The 17512-nt window shown below is 43.6% G+C and overlaps 1 protein-coding gene across 3 annotated transcripts in view; it reads right to left on the bottom strand.

Moving 5' to 3' along the window:
- Positions 1 to 2918: 2918 nt before the first annotated feature.
- SLC39A9 (solute carrier family 39 member 9) overlaps positions 2919 to 17512 on the bottom strand; it is a 41697-nt gene continuing 27103 nt past the window's right edge. For 2 of the 3 annotated variants that reach the window (XM_024567812.3, XM_045201621.3), the window contains exons 4-7: positions 13955 to 14023; positions 12051 to 12136; positions 8645 to 8779; positions 2919 to 6898 (exon numbers count right to left, since the gene is read on the bottom strand). In XM_024567812.3, coding sequence (XP_024423580.1) covers positions 6668 to 6898; positions 8645 to 8779; positions 12051 to 12136; positions 13955 to 14023 — 521 coding nt within the window. In that variant the 3' untranslated portion in view covers positions 2919 to 6667. The remainder of the gene's footprint in view (positions 6899 to 8644; positions 8780 to 12050; positions 12137 to 13954; positions 14024 to 17512) is intronic. The other variant, XM_053928349.1, reaches the window with a different exon arrangement.

Here is a 17512-nt window from a genome sequence, read left to right as displayed (position 1 = left end):
TTGTGTTCCACTTTGGCTGCATTTCCTAAGTCCAGGCATAGGTGTTAGGCTCCATTATCTGTTGCAGAGCTTGGCTGCCTGAGAAGAAGAGGGGATGGGGTAGACAAACCTGGCAGGGCAGAGGGCGTCACAAGCAGGTTGGAAGCCAGGAGGCCAAAGGACTAGGGGTGGGCATCAAAGGAGAGCACATCCCCTTTAATGAAGGAGACCAGAGGGTACGGGAGTGTTGGGGAGGGAGAACCACACAACAGAAGGAAGACTGGGCACCCCTCCCAGGCCAGGTCTGGTTCTCTGTACAACTCTAACCCAGATGTTCACAAGTGCAATGAAGGGAGCCCTTGGGCCCCAACCAGGAAGTGGGGGAGACAAGCAGGGATAAGGGAGAAGAAAAGTCGCCAAGCTCCCCTCGAGGTGCCAGAGGAATGCAAGGATCTGGAAACTGAACCGCCACGTCCATGAGTCATCCATGTGGTGACAGGAACTGAGCGGCCAGCCAAGTCCACCTGGCAAGGGGTCCAGTTGGAACTGAGGCAGGAATTACAAAGACTCTTGCTAGGCCTGATTACCTGTACAATTTTAAATCTGGAAACTTAAGACATCACCCCGGGAACTGGCATGTCTTGCCCACCGCCTCTTGCCGCCCCCCACCCCCTTCAGCCAGTGGCACTTGTATGCAGAGTGCACGTTCTATGCGGAAGTGCTACCAGGGCTTGGCCCACATAGGTCCTCCTGCTCAGAGAACCTTTCCTACCTCCACTAGCTCATTCTGCCCAGACTTTGAGTTCAGCTCTGGTCTCCCCTCCCTCCGGATGTCCTCCCAGGAGTCCCCACGCTGGGTTCTGCACCCCCCCCCCCCCCCCGGTGTTCTCTGAGCAGTCTGTGCTTCTTTGTCTCCCCATGCTCACCTACTGGCAACTGCGTTTTCTTGTTTGAATACCTTGCTGAGCCACAAGCTCTTTAAGGACTGGCACTGATCCTTACTCCCTCTGTGCACTCAGTACCTAGGAGTGCCTGGTCCAAGGAAGGGCTCGATGAACTGAACGAAGAGGTGGATAACAAGTGGAGGAGAGATGGGGCTCCGCTTACTTCCCCAGTCTGCCCCCCGGAGAACACAGGATCTGTGCTCTCCTGTGCCTGCCAGCCTTTGAGCATCTGATGATGGCTGTCAAATTCTGCCCCCAAGGGCCTTCCAGATGCCAGCCAGTTCCTTCCATCCCTTCTCCACTGGCCCCTCCTCTGGTGACTCTTGAATTCTGTCAGGATCCCGCTATAAATGAGGCAACCAGAGTGGGACACATGCTTTCGCTCACATTCCTAGCCAATATTTTTAAAACTGAGCAGTGGCTAATGCTGCAACAGAAATCAGTAGCTGAGCCAGAAATGGAATCCAGATTTCCTACATCAGTCACACTGTACCTTTCTAAGGTTCAAGTATGGGATTAGTAACCTGAACCCTGTTCATTTCCCACTCATGCACCTAGTCCCAGGTCTTTTCTGATTACCAACCTCCTCGCTAATACTCAAGCAGCACTCACCCCAATGTAAGACAAAGGTGGAGCTACTCTACCCCCCAGCAGCTGGTTCTGCCAGGGGTCAGGGCAGCAACTGGTTGGGGTGGGAGCATAGACTGGAAAAAGGTGCCCCTTCAGGGCAGACCAATTCATTTAACAACATGTATTTATTGAGAACTAGCTTCCCAAAGCTCATTTTATTGAGGAAGAGGGACAAAGGAAAGACATATTATAAAGCAGATTAAAAGACCATCAGTGCTATAGAAAATTAAATAGAACAGGGCGAGGAGCACTGGGGTGGGGGTGGGGCAGATTACAGTTTAAATAGGGTAGTGTGTGTGTGGGGGGTGCCTAATGGGAGAGAACTTTAGATCCAGACATAAAATAAAGGCGGGGAGGGAGCTGGGGGACTGGCGTTCTGAACATAGGGACAAGGCGACACAAGGTTGCTTATTTCCTACATTAAAAACCACACTGCCAGGCACAGATCTAGCTTAGAAGAACTGGAATAAAATAGAGACTGCTGGCTATTGGGCTACACTTATATACCGTATATTCATTTTGACCTCAAGGAAGCAGGATGACAGGGCTGTTACTGAACACTGCTGGCACCCTGGGATTTCAAAGGTCACTGCTCGAGGCAAAGGAGGGATGTAAGCACTCCATCCAAAGGCCTCTGACAGAGATGGCAGGAATCAGAAGAACATGTCCTTTTTGCCTAATCATGAGGAGAAGTTTCCAAAAACATATAACTCTGGGCACAGTCTTTGTAACTACCTGTAGCAATGAGATACATAAAGAAAGCCAGCATGAAGTGGACCAGGAATAAGAAATGGAATCTAATGACTAAGTATACAAACTGTATATTTAAGTGATGCATTGCTGTATACAGCGCTTACCTGCATATGAGTTAAAGAATGAGCTCCAGTGCTAAAGTCCTCAGAGGAAGAAAACTTCATCAAATTTACAAGTTGCACTTTTATATGAATCTGTTTCCAGGGTCAACTCTCCACAGCCTCTGTGTACTCATACAGCAACCTGGCCTTCTGAAATGAACCTGCTGTGATGAGGATCCGTGGCCTGCCTCTCCTTTCTGGGGGTGGACAGCTACCTTCATAAACAGTATTTGCTAACAATAATAGCAAAGCAAAAAAAGAAAGAAAGAAAGAAAGACAGACCTGCAATGAACAGGTATCTGTTGGGGTAGACAGTGAATGGAATACTTAATATGCCCCCTCCTCCCCTTCCCTCCTCCTTTAAAGGACACACACACAGTGGGTACATCTTTCCTTTGCCCTCCAAAGCTATTTATTACCTTTCCTGCTGTTCAAATGTGGATCAAGTCCGGCCATCAAAAAGAAAAAAACAAACTGCCAAGAGGAAAATTAATGAGCTACTCACATAAAGTATGCACTAATAAAAATTTAATATCATAAATCAGAAAACAGCAAAAAAATTTTTTAACCATTCACAATTAAAGTGGAAAGAGACAAAATTATAAGGCAGCCATCAATGGAATGATTCATGTTTACAAAGGATCCAGAAAATGGGACATTTAAAATCACTGTGCAGGCTACTGAACCAGGGGAACTGCAGTGTGATCTCGTGCGACTTCCAACTTGCTAGAAGATGCTATCGGAAAAAAGACCAAAGCCACTCTTCGTGTTAGGCGGAGCATATCTAGAGAATTCCTAATGGTTGTCTTGTCCTTTCCTACAGGTCACAGACTTCCCGCAGGTCTCCTGAAGCGAATCTAGATGTCCCAGGTTCAAAGGGGCCACATCATTGGTTTTAACTGTATAGCATCTCCAACAGTGCTCCTTGGGTTATGCGAACCATTCTGTGTTGGGCAGAAACTTTCTAATGCAAGGAAGGCTCCCCTGTAGGACCCCCACAGAGGGTTCGCACCTGGCACTACAGCAGTTTTGGATGAATCTGGTCATTATTCTCGGTCTCCCAAGGGGCCCTGGGCCCCATGGGCAAGAACATTCTTTGGGGGCTCATGCTGTTGGCATACAGTTCCCGGGGTCAGTAACTAGCTACCATGTGCTTGAGGGGCTGAATACACTCCATGCTGGTGTGTCCTCCTAGTTTTAATCCTTGAAAACGAGAAAAACCAGGCAGGGACACTTAGTAGTAGGCCAGTAGAAAACACAATTACATTTTCTCCTTTCTACAAGGAACTGACCACTCAAAATGGCCAACTCTCTCTTTTTTTTTTCTAAAGGTGATTCAAAATATAGGAACAGGACTGACCCGCTGATCTGAACAGGGAAATGAAAGGGTGATTTAGGGTAGGGTAGGAAGAGAGAACATGTAGCCTCTGTAGATAGTACCATTTCTAACACTACACTCCAGCGCAGAACCTTTGCCTTAAAGAAAGAAATCGGCAACAGCATGCACAGGAAAGCCACCAGACCCAGAACATCACTGCACTGGAGAGACGGACTGATTAGCAGTTCACTGGAGAACAAGTGAGGAGAATGAATCAGTAGTGTTTTTCAACTTAATTTGCCATTAAAGAGGGTACGGGGAATCTGAAGAATGTCTATCCCCACCAAGGAAAGGGAGTCAAATCACAATTAAAATTAACTTTGGTCATGAGGAAGGAAGGACTATGCTTTTCATCATCAGTTGCATCTTTGGTAGCCAATAATTCCATCTGTAATCATGGCAGCCGCTTAAGTACCTCAAATGTTTTCAAATGTATGAGAGCATTAAGGCATCCACATCTAAGGAGGCAGTTTTAAACAAGACAAAAACGGAACTGAAACGTGCGAATAAGTGACCATTGATGTGGCCTCTCCTGGGACACTGCCCACCATGAGCAAGTTCTTTCCCCAGGGAAGGGAGGCCTCGGCTGCACGGCTCGGTCCCTACTGCCTGAAGACGCATCTGAGCCCTATTAGGTTAGTATGGCTATTTCTGTCTGCCGACCAGGAGAGAAAAGAGTGGCTCCTGAGGCAGCAGCTTTAAAATCTGGGAAAGCCCACAGTTTCAGAGAGCTGATAAGCCTTGAAAGGTTTGCCTGTTAATGTGAGGTCCGGAGAGGAAGGCAAATTTAGAAGTTAGATGGTTCAATCCTTGCCAGAGTTCAAGGCCTTAACCAGCAAGATATTCTAGCCAAACTTTTAAGCGAGATGGCAAGGCACTGCTGAAAGAGGCTTTGGCCAGCAGAACGAATTTCTCATCATTGCACACAACAGTATGATAGAAAGTGCTGTTATCCAAACCAGACACTAAAATATGCTATTCGTTTAACAAAGTACAACACCCGGGGGAATCAAGGCAACCACGTCATTTCGAAGGACCAGGTGAAACCCCGTGACTCTCAGAAGTCAGTGTGTTATCAGGACTTGCCATATTGCATCTCTCGTTGGTTTTAGTATTGTGTGCAGCAGGTGTCAGCCACTACACAAAACCTGCACCTACTTATGCTACTTTGGTCGACTGCCAGCAGAGGGCTCCCAAGTCCTATTTCCACAGCGGCTGACCCAGTGACAACTCTAAGAAGGAATAAAGAAATCACAGGCATGCTGGCATATGCGGCATAGAAAACATTTTACAAACTCCTAAATCCACTGCCCTGAAGAATATAGTCTTGTTTCCCTCTTTATGTCATACGTTTTGAAATGGTACCAAAAATCAAAATAAATAATACAACATTATACACTTATCTGATAACATAAGGTTTACAGGGATATTGGCAAATAGGGAAAAATCATCCTAGTTTGTTAAACACTTGAACTGTCTCGATTGTGTGAGTTACCAGAATATAAGTGACTGTGTCATCTCTCCTATGAGGGAGTGCTATTTTAAGGGCTTAACAAAGCTGCATTTGACACAAAGGTAACTTCCTTGAAGGGAATAAGGAACAGAGACAGTCTGATCTTCATCACCACAGCTCCAGAAGTGGTTGTCCTGACGAGAACCCAACTCGCATAAATATTAACATCACCACCAGCAGTAAGCAGCAAATTGGAGGGAGGAGGGAAAGGTGAGGAGAAAGGCATGGCAAAGATGAAGAGACAAAAGACATGCTTTCAGTAAGCTTTCACTGAACAGGCAGAAACTTGCCAGGCGGGACACAGCTTGACTTTCCTCACCGCTGCAGGTGCTTAGGTGACACTGACCTGGCATCTCCCAAGGGACACCATGTATTTTGCCAGAGGGACTGCTGGTCAGCTAAGATAAATACTTAAAAAGAAGAAAAGGACAACATAGGTTTTGGTAACCTTACTTTTACAAAGGCTTTTACAAAGATGTCAGTGAGTATCCAAATTCACTTAAAATTAAACACTACTTAATCTCCAAAGATACTTTGGGATCTGACTGTTCTTGAACGAAAGCCTCGGCCTGAACCTACTAGCACTTGGCTCCTCATGAGAATGTGCTGGAGGCAGGAGGAGTTCTGCAAAGGAGAACTTGAAAAGAAATGCTACTAAATACCAGTCACCTCTTCAGCAGCCAGTCCACCTCTGTTGCTCCATCTGGTGGAACGGCAGGCTGTCTTCAAGGAGGCACGTGCAGAAGGAGGTCCAAGTCCTCCAGACATCCCTTTTCAGTCAATACCTCTTGAGTACAAAGTCAGCTTTCAAGGTGTCTTGCCCTCATTTTCTTGACTCTCGCCCCACATTAACTGCAGTTATCTTTAGCATCTAAGACAGCAGGCATTATGACCTTCTATCAAGGCATGTGGCACAGATGCTAAAGCACCAGTCTTACACGGCGAGAACCATGTTAAAAATCAATGGATAAAGTGGCAGAGCCTCTAAACTAAGAGATTTAGCTTAATTACAGAACACTGTACTGTCTTAATTACTATTAATTGTGAGTATGAAAAGTCCTCCACTTTTCCTTAAAACTGAATTCCATCTTCCCTGAGAATAGGGTTAAGAGAAACATCAAAACTCAAAATGCCCAGGGCCCTTTAAAAGACAACACAATGGAATGTCTGTATCCACTCGCAATGTGTTGTTTCTACTCTAAAAGCTTTCCGTTAACTCCAGATTTGAATCTCACCTCCCTCCGGACTCTAGGAACACAGGTGGAGATGGGCGAGGTGAGACAAGAGACTGAGAAAGTGAGTAGCTGTCCCGTGCTGGCTGTTCTCACTGGATGGCAAACGGCCACGACTGCGGCTGGAACCTGAACGTTTAATGCTGGTGACCTATTGACAGGATGAGCGGGATGAGGCAGCCCAGAACCAGGGCCGCCACCTCCAGGCGGCTGAGGCCTCTCCCTCCAGCGGGGTCGGGTTTGTGACTGTGCCCCATTCCGCCCACCTCAGGGAGGACGTGTACTGTGGCAACATAAAGAAATGTCCCGGCAGAGAAAAGCATGGCCACTCCAGTGGCATTGACCTCTGAAAGGGCTTCTTTACTGCTCTGTGAATTCAGAAAGAGAAAGAGAAGAAAAATTAAGTCAAGTACGATCCAGGGTTAGGAAAAAGTCCAAACCAAAAACCACTCAATATTCACAACTAGTGCTGTCCAGGACACCGGGGACATCTTGAGATCGAAGCAATTGTATGTTATTTATGGGAAGCTTCCAAACAAGTGTTTAATACTAGTGGTGATGTCCACAACTGCTTTTCCAGACACTCTTCAAGCCTGGTTGACAGGCTTGGTCTGTATTATTCGTAAGATGGGATCAACAGCGTTATTCATGCAGATATAAACTTTCATACACTCATGCATGTAGGCTACTAATATTTAATACTGCCTATGGACCAGGCCGCAGGCCAGGTGCTTGAGATACAGAAGTAATCAAGATGCGCGCCTGCCCTCGCAGAGCTTAGACATGTCTCGGTAAGCTAACTTCAGCTCTTCTTCTACTTAAAAAGTGGACTTAAGGACTAAGATAATTAATTAAAATTTTAAGAGAAGATCATGCCATAAATGTAACTCCATGCCTCCAGAATTATCCTACGTTCCTGTCCAAAGTTCTAAAAACTTACACTGATGAATGAAGTGATAAATAGGGTACTATTTTTAAAGGAATGGTATATTGTTCATTGAAAAAAGATAAGGCGAACAGAAAGGGGTTTCATAGCACCTCATTTGTCAGCGATCCCAATAAACAAACCCTTGGTTAACAGGAACTCACCATCCTTTAACCTCCTCACTTCTCAGATGTGCCCTCTAACTCAAGTTTTACTCATTCAAATATGAACCAAACGACACTCGGAGGAATCAAGGACCTGCAGAAAGAGTATGGGGAGCAGCAGTTCCCACGCACCAGCCCTGAGTCAGTTTGGTTCTATATTTTCCTCCTGTTGCCGGCCAGTGGACATTTAAGTAAAGTGGGGAGGGCTGCCACTAAGAACCACAGCCCTCATAGACAGAATTATAAGGCACGGGAAGGTCCACCAGGGTCCGACCTAACGAAAGACTCATGTCACTCCAGGCATGAAGCTACATTCAGTCCAGTGATAAAGAACAGGATATTTATTTATTTATTTTTTAAGTATAGTTGGTATACAATATTATATTAGTTTCAGGTGTACAGTATAGTGATTCAATATTTATACACCTTACAATGTGCTCACCTCACCATGCAAACTTATCACACCAGTATTGACTTTATAGTGCCCCCCACTTTTCTTACCCATCCCCCTCCCTCTGTCCCCTCTGCCAATCATCAGCCTGAGCTCTGTTTCTCAATCTGAATACTTAATATTCAGAGACATGAGAGGTGGGAGTAGAAGAATTTGAGTCTTAGCCGAATGCAGACATCTCTGCTCATCCCCTACTCTTCTCAAAGCTGCTGCATGCTTATCACTCATGCTTCATGTGCCTACTTAAACACTAAATGTGTATTGTGAGCTATGTATCTATCAAATAAAATTAGTGTGTCTGGTTGGGTTTAAGTTATATTATTTTAAAGATAATATATTTGTGCAAATATTTTTGGAACTGATGGGAAAAATGTTTTTTAATTAAATAAATTAAGGAAATGCTCTAAATTTATGAAGAGGATCAACTTGGAATTAAGACGTTCACCTTGTAAAGGTTTTTACTTCTGTTCGAGGGGACAGTTTAATTAAATTCAACACAAGAGACCGTAAGTTCTGGTAGGTCAGAAAAGAACCAGGCCTTGGTCGAGATCAAGGAGGAGCAAGGCAGACTCACCTTACTGAGCCCTAAGAATGTCGCCATGGACATAACTGGTGCTGCGAGCGCGAAGACCAGCAAGTGCTTTCGAATTCGATTCCGTTCGAGGCCAGCGTGCATTAGGAACGAAACCAGCCCAAAAGCAGCTGGTGCCTGGAAAAGAAAAATGACCCCTTATCACTCCAGACGTGTGAATTGCCTCTACATTAAAAAGTACCTGCCATTTGACTGAATTTTCGTACCAAAAATAACAAGCAAAATACCAAGACTGACTCTGCCTTTTAGGAGTTAATGTCCTACGATAAGGAAATATCGTATTTGTGGGTGTGTTTGTGTGCATATGTGTGTGTTTCCTGGATAGTAGGAAAAGAAAAATAGTCAAAAAAAGTATAAGAAAAAAATTTATAAACAAAAAGTACTACGAAATATAGAAATCTATGGAGAATTTAATAGTTTGTGTATGACCATAAAAAATAAAATCCTTTTCCTCTGGCCAGGTGGCTCAGTTGGTTGAAGCATTTTCCCATACACCAAAAGGTTATGGGTTCAATTCCTGGTCAGGGCACATACCTAGGATGTGGGTTTGACCCCCAATCAGGGCGTATATGGGAGGCAACCAATTGATGTTTCTCTCTCTCTCAGATCAATAAACAAGACTCTGGTCAAGATGGTAGGCAGATACGGCTCACCTCGTGGAACAACCACATCAAAATTACAACTAAAATATAGAACAACCATCACTCCAAACCATCAGAAATCGAGTTGAAATCTCATGACCATGGAATTAAAGAAACCACATCCATCCAGACTGTTAGGAGGGGCACAGGTGTGAAACAGGCTAGTCCTCACCTACATGTGGTGGATAAAAATTTGGGAGGGATAAGTAGGGAGTGAGAAGTCCCAGATCCATACCAGGCCCCCCAGCCCAGGGTTCCAGGGCCAGGAAGGTAAGTCCCCACAACTTCTGGCTGCAAAAACCAGTGGGGATTGAGTCAGTGGAAGAAACTGCTGGAGCACCAAAGAGTTCCTCTTAAAGAACACACACATGGACTCACCTACTCAAGACTCATTCCCTCTGAGCTCCAGCACTGGGGTAGCACCTTGAAAGGCACCAGTGGCATACAGGGAGACACTGAAGTGTCTGGCATCAAGGCGAGCAGAGCCCATTGTCCCTCTTCTACACCCTCCCCCCACAGAGCCTACAGGTGGGTGCCAAATCTGAGACTCCATCAACCTGGCTAACAATGACCCATCTTGGAGATCCCTAGAGACTGTCCCACCCAACTTATGGGCCCACCCAAGCTGCTTTCCCATACGAATGACTAGTCTTGGCTCCTGCTTCACAACTTCCTAAATCCTATCTAATAAGCAACAGCTGGCCTCAGTGAACCCCAGGCCCGACACTAGCAGCAGCCAGCCTAGATTCCCAGCTGGGCTTCACCTGGGAGTCTCCAAGCCCAGCTCCAGTAGCAGCCATCTCAGATTGCCTTACAGCTCAGGCAGGGTGCCCCACGCAAAACACAGGTGGGGGCTGACCTTGGCCTGCACCACCCAGGAAACCCCAGGGCCAGCACACCCAGTAGATAGCTACAGACCATGTCCAAGCACCACCACCCTGCCCCTGAACAGCTGATCCTCCATGGAGGGCAAAGATGGTGGTAAGTGGTTACAGCCAGTCCTTGCAGCTGACTGACCTGGGTAAATCCCTCCCATTGATCTGCCAACAGCAACCAAGGCTTAACTAAAGAGAAGGGTGTACTCAGCCCACACAAAGGGCATACCTTGAGTACCCAACTTGTGTGATAGGGGAGGCTGTGCCACTGGACCCTACAAGATACCTGCTACATTAGGCCACATTACCAAGACACGGAGTCAAAGCTGCTCTATCTAATACATAGAAGCAAACACAGGGATGCTGCCAAAATAAGGAGACAAAGAAACATGGTCCACCCAGACAAATGAAAGAACAGATGAAAACTCCAGAAAAAGAGCTAAATGAAATGGAGATAAGCAATCTATCAGATACAGGGGTCAAAACACTGGTTATGAGGATGCTCAAGGAACTTTGTGAGAACTTCAACAGCATAAAAAGACCCAGTCAGAAACAAAGGATTCACTAATTGAAATAAAGAACAATTTACAGGGAAACAACAGTAGAGTGCATGAAGCTGAGAATCAAATCAATGATTTGGAACATGAGGAAGGAAAAAACAACCACACAGAACAAGAAGAAGAAAAAAGAACCCCCCAAAATGAGGACAGTATAAGCACCCTCTGGGACAACTTCAAGAGGTCCAACATTAACATCACAGGGGTGCCAGAAGGACAAAAGAAAGAGCAATAAATTGGAAATCTATCTGAAAAAAAAATGAAAGAAAACTTCCCTAATTTGGTGAAGAAAATAGACATACAAGTCCAAGAAGCACAGAGTCCCAAACAAGATGGACGCAAAGAGGCCCACTCCAAGACACATCATTATTAAAATGTCAAAGATGAAAGACAAAGTGAGACTCTTAAAAGCAGCAAGAGAAATGCAGATAATTACCTACAAAGGAGTTCCATAAAACTGTCTGCTGACCTCTCAAAAGAAACTTTGCAGGCTACAAGGGATTGGCAAGAAATATTCAAAGACATGAAAAGCAGGGACCTACAGCCAAGCTAGACTGTTCTACCCAGCAAAGCTATCATTTAGAATTGAAGGGCAGATAAAGAGCTTCCCAGACAAGAAAAAACTACAGGAGTTTATCATCACCAAACCATTATTATACAAAATATTAAAGGGACTTATTTAAGAAAAAGAAGAAGATCAAAACTATGAATTAAAAAATGGCAAAAAATATAAATCTATCAACAATCAAATCTAAGAAACAAACTAAGCAAACAAAAAGAACAGAGACAGAATCATGGTTACAGAGAACATTTTGATGGTTGCCAGATGGGAGGGGGTACGAGGGAATGGGTGAAGAGATGAGGGGATTAAAAAATACAAATAGGTAGTTACAGAATAGTCATGGGGGTGTAAAGTACAGTAGAGGAAATGGAGTAGCCAAAGAACTTATATGCATGACCCATGGACATGAATAATGGTGGGGAGATTGCCTGCAGGAGTGGGTGGTACTGGGCGAAGGGGGAGCAAAAGAGGAAAAATCTGGACAACTGTAATAACATAATCAATAAAATATAATCAAATAAAATCAATAAACAAATCCTTGGGTGGGGATTAAAAAAAACAACCCTTTCAAGTAAAAGTTTAAGAAAATGATAACAAAAAACCAGCTGAGACAGACTTACTCAATTGTCTTAAATGGACAGTAATCATGAAAATAACTAAAAAAGTTTCCCATTCCAGAAAAACATTAATGATAGAAGATAAACTTTAATTATGAATATATTCACTATTATCTTACACCAAAATTTTGCTTACCTTATGTAGCATTATTGCCACAAACACAATTAACTGAACACTAGTCTGTGACGTAGAAGCTGCTGCTCCCAATGCAACACCATCAGCTAAATTTGAAAAAAGCAAAACATAAAACAAAATAAGTAACAACAACTATAACAGTGTAGTGGTTGACTATGTGGGCTGTAGAGACAAGTAGAGCTGGATCTGACTCTGGGAAGGTTACTTAACCTTTGTGAACTTTTAGCCTTCTCTTCTCCAAAATGGATTCAATACAGTATATATTGTTGGGGTTTTCATGAGGTTTAACTGAGATAACATATGCAAAGTGCTTAGCACCTGGTCCAGAATATTTACTATGTCAGCCATTACTGTTGATGTTATTGGAAAAAGTATGATGCTCAAACAATCAAGTGACAAGCCCTGGCCAGGTAGCTCAGTTGGTTAGAGTGCCATTCTGATACACCAAGGCTGTGGGTTCAATCCCAAGTTGGGGCACATATGAGAATCTACCTATGAATACGTAAATGAGTGGAAGAACAAATTGATGTGTCTCTTTCTCTCTCCCTTCCTTTCTCTCTCTAAAATCAATTCCTAAAAAGTCCACTGATAATCAAATTGTAGTAACAGAAATATCAAAGAATTTCAAAGGAAGGAGCTCCACATCTTGCAGATGCAAAAACAAAATAAACACACAGGACTCTGCATGGTTGAGGTATCAGTAAATGTTGGCTGAATGGATGAATTTCTGGTTAGAAAAGCATGTGACACTAGAAAGGCCCAGATAATAGCGTGCCACCGTGCAGTCTTTGTTTGTCACTGACAGGACCCCACTATGGGGCAGGTTTTGGGGTATGATTCTGAGGCATGCCCAGTCAGCAACGCTGAGACTTCTACACTCTACAGGCCCCCTCTGCCTAAACTGACACTTGGGGTGTAGTGGGCAGCAGGGCTGTTCAGTTCAAAAGTGCTGAGGCTCTTTTCAAGATGACATTCTTGGATAAAGACCAGCAAACTTCATAAAGGGCCAGATAGGAATTTTTTATTTTATTTTATTATTTTACTTTATATTTTATATTTCATTTTAGTTTATTTTATTAAATCCTCACCTGACAATATTGATGTTTATTGATTTTTTTGAGAGAGAGGAAGGGGAGGAGAGAGAGAGAGAGAGAGAGAGAGAGAGAGAGAGAGAGAGAGAGAGAGAGAGAGAGAGAGAGAGACATCGGTATGAGAGAAACAGATCAGCTGCCTCCCTTACATACCCCGGCAGGGGATTGAATCTGCAACCCAGGTGTGTGCCCTGACTGGGGTCAAACCCGAAGACTTCTCATGTAAGGGACGACACTTCAACTAAATGAGCCACCTGGCCATGGCCAGATGGGAAATATTTTAGGCTTTGTGGGCCATTTGGTCTTTTGCAACTACTCAGCTCTGCCATTATTGTATGAAAGCAACCACAGATAATATGTAAACAAGTGGGCGTGGCTTCATTCCAACAAAACTGGTTTTTAAAATATTTATTTATTCTTGGAGAGAAGGGAAGGGAAAAGAGAGGGAGAGAAATATTGATCAGTTGCCTCTTGTACACACCCTGACAGGGGATTGAACCACAGAGCTTTCACTTTGCAGGGTGATGCCCAACGAACTGAGCTACACCAGTCATGGCTGTTCCAATAAAACTTTATGTATGGACCCTGAAATTTGAATTTTATGTAATTTTCATTTGCCATGAATAACCCTTTTTTTCAACCAATAAAAAATATAAAAACCATTCAGTACACCAGGGCTCGTGCTTGCACGGGAGGACTTTATTAAGCACCCCTTTCCCTGAAGGCCAGCCCAAAAGTGGCTCATGTGGGAGGTCCCTGTGAGGTAGACACTAATCTCTCTTCTGTGCAACAGAAAGGAGAAGGGCTCCCTACCTGCAGCATGGACAACCAGACCCAGCGTGGTGGTGATTTTGGAGTTGTTAGACCTTGCTGCTTCTGGATCTGAGGTAAAAATAAGCAAGGCGGCCATTAAGCAACGTGAAACAGAACTGTTAGACCACTGACCTGGAGGTAGAAGCATCCTTTGAAAACTCCTAAAGTAGATTATTTTTCTCACTACTGTCTTTTTAGTTCTGCTTCAAATCCTTAAAAGTTTCCCCTGTCCTGAAGAGGTGGATGGGAGAAAAGTCTTCATTTGACCCAGCGACCTCCTACGTGCTGACTGCTACAAGCAGTAAAAACAGGAACCCTCACACACTCACACAAATGACTCCCTTCTAGAGTTTGCCTACTTTAGATCATTATCCTGTGTCTTTAGACAGCTGTTTTGAAAATTTTGTCCAGAGTTTAGAGTTATCTGTAGGGAGGTTGGTCTGATGGGAACTTACTTTCCCACACTGAAAGCAGAACGCTAAAGCCATTAATTTGGATCATCTAGTCAAGGTATTGTCTGATTTCTTCATTTAGTTACTTCTTTTTCCCCTAATAAACAAATCAAAATTTCCCCCCTAGATTTAACAGTCATTGATGATTTTTGCCTAAGCCAATTTTTACCATGAAGCTTGAAAAAATGATGATCTTCCAACTCCAGCATTCTTTCTCCATTTACCAGCTGGCATTCAGCATTCTACCGTGAGCAAGTACACTCCCTTTCCCTTCTACTTTCTTTCTCCCTCCCTCCCCCCAACCTCCTACCTTACCTACTCCCACTCCTCAGATGGGCTCACTGATTCCCATTTTGTCAATGCTTTACACTTTATTACTATTCTTAATTATTTTGGTGCTCTGTCTTATTATCTGGCCAGTGGGAGCCCCTTCAAGCTGGTTCATATATCCTGTGACAGATTTCTGGCTTCTTCCTTCTTGCTTTTTTTTGAGCACTAGATGTTCCAAGCTCGTTTCATACCCACTTTGCCCCTGTCCATTTCTCTGAACAGAAATAGCTAGTATGTTCATTGCTAGTGGGGTGTCTTTCCTCCTAGGCCCTCCCTGCAGACAGAGCTAGGAGATGCATATATAAACACACACACATACACTTTACACATGTAATTTTCAGAAATCATGAGCCCAATCACTCCGATTCTAATCTAATCCATCCCTACAGGGGTTCTTTCTGGCCTTCCCCAATTCCATATGTGTATGTCCCTTCTTCCACACTGAGAACTCTGTTTCCACCAATAGCAACACATTTACTCATTTGCTTAATCCAATCATATACCTACAACAGTTTTAGAATGTTTTGCCCATACCATCACAAAAAGCAAAGCATACTAAAAAGAGTTCACTGCTTGTTTATGCTTTGTCCTCAACTCCACCCGAGATTAAAAATATATAAGCAAATACTACGTTCATAAGTTACTTGAGTTAGGTTTTTAAAAATATATTGATTTTAAAATTATTGATTATTTAAAAGACTAAAAATATATAAGCAAATAAAAAGCAAAGCACACTAAAAAGAGTTCACTGTTTGTTTATGCTTCTTCCCCAACTCCACCCGAGACTAAAAATATATAAGCAAGTACTACAGTCATAAGTTACTTGAGTTAGGTTTTTTAAAAGTATTGATTATGCTATTATAGTTGTCCCAGTTTTTCCCACATTGCCTCCCTCTGCCTGGTACCCTCATTCCCTCCAGCAATCCCTCCCCAAGTTCATGTCCATGGGTCGTACATGTAGGTTCTTTGGCTTCTCCATTTCCTATACTATTCTTAATATCCCCCTGTCTATTTTGTAGCTACCAATTATGCTTCTTAATCCCTGTACCTTTTTTCCCCATTCTTTCCCTTCCTCCACCCCGCTGATAACCCTACAAATGACCTCCATATCTATGATTTTGTTCCTGTTATGATTGTTTGCTTAGTTTGTTTTTTAAAATTGAGTTGTTGATAATTGTGAATTTGTTGCCATTTTAATGTTTATAGTTTTGATCTTCTTCATCTTAAATAAGTCCCTTAAAAATTTCATGTAATAATGGCTTAGTGATGATGGAACACCTTTAGCTTTACCTTGTCTGGGAAGCACTTTATCTGCCCTTCAATTCTAAATGAGAGCTTTGCTGGGTAGAGTAATCTAGGTTGTAGGTCCTTGCCTTTCATCAATTTGAATACTTCTTGCCAGTCCCTTCTTGCCTGTAAGGTTTCTTTTGAGAAATCAGCTGACAGTCTTATGGGAACCTCCGTGTAGGTAACTAACTGCTTTTCTCTTGTTGTTTTTAAGATTCTCTCTTTATGTTTCACATTATCTTTGGCATTTTAATTATGAAGTGTCTTAGAGTGGGCCTTTTGCATCCATCTTGCTTGGGACTCTTTGTGCATCCCGGACTGGTATGTCTATTTCCTTCACCAAATTAGGGAAGTTTTCTTTTGTTTTTTTTTTTAATGTTCTTTTCTTTTCTTTAAGATTTTATTTATTTATTTTTAGAGAGAGAGGAAGGGAGGGAGAGAAACATCAATGTGTGGCTGCCTCTCGAATGCCCCCCACTGGGGATGTGGCCCACAACCCAGGCATGTGCCCTGACTGGGAATCAAACTGGCGACCCTCTGGTTCACAGGCCAGTGCTCAATCTACTGAGCCACACCAGCCAGGGCTCTTTCATTATTTTTTCAAATAGATTCTAAATTTCTTGCTCTTTCTCTTCTGGCACCACTGTGATGTTATTGTTGGACCTCTTGAAGTTGCCCCAGAGGCTGCTTTACTATCCTCATCTTCTTGGATTCTTTTTTCTTCCTGTTGTTTAAATTGGCTGTTTTTTTGGTTCCTTATGTTCTATATCATTAATTTGATTCTCAACTTCATCCACTCTACTGTTGTTTCCCTGTAAATTGTTTTTATTTCAATTAGTGAATCCTTGGTTTCTGACTGTATCTTTTTTATGCTGCTGAGGTCCTCACTGAGTTCCTTGAACATCCTGATGACCAGTGTTTTGAACTCTGCATCTGATAGATTGCTTATCTCCATTTTGTTTAGCTCTTTTTCGGAGTTTTGTTCTGGGCCATGTTTGTCTCCTCAATCTGGCAGCCTCACTGTGTTTGTTTCTGCGTATTAGGTAGAGCTGCTTTGACTCCCTGTCCTAGTGGTGTGACCTATTGTAGAAAAATGCACCTGTAAATCCTGTGGGGCAGAGCCTTAGGTAATTGCCAGGGTGGGGTAACCCACTTCACGGCTTTGTGACTCTGTGTGGGGGGAAGGCTCAGAGAGGGGACAATGCTGCTGCCTGGCTTTTAGAGGTTTGCCTGGCACTTGCCCTGTGCAACTGGCACCCTTCCAGCTGTTGCCCTGATGCTGAATCACAGAGTTGGTGGGTCTGCACACGTTTTAAGTCCGTGCAGGCCCTTTAAGCAGCCTCCTGAAAATCTGGCAGTTTCTTCTGCCTCTCCAACCCCCACTGGTTTTTACAGCCAGAAGTTATGCTTCCTGGCATTGGAACCCTGGGCTGTGATCACTTGCTCCCAAGGTATCCTCCCGATTTCTATCTACCACACGTGAATGTGG

This window comes from Desmodus rotundus, chromosome 7 (assembly GCF_022682495.2).
Source record: "Desmodus rotundus isolate HL8 chromosome 7, HLdesRot8A.1, whole genome shotgun sequence".
Lineage (NCBI taxonomy): Eukaryota > Metazoa > Chordata > Mammalia > Chiroptera > Phyllostomidae > Desmodus > Desmodus rotundus.
This window is presented reverse-complemented; position numbering and strand designations above follow the sequence as displayed.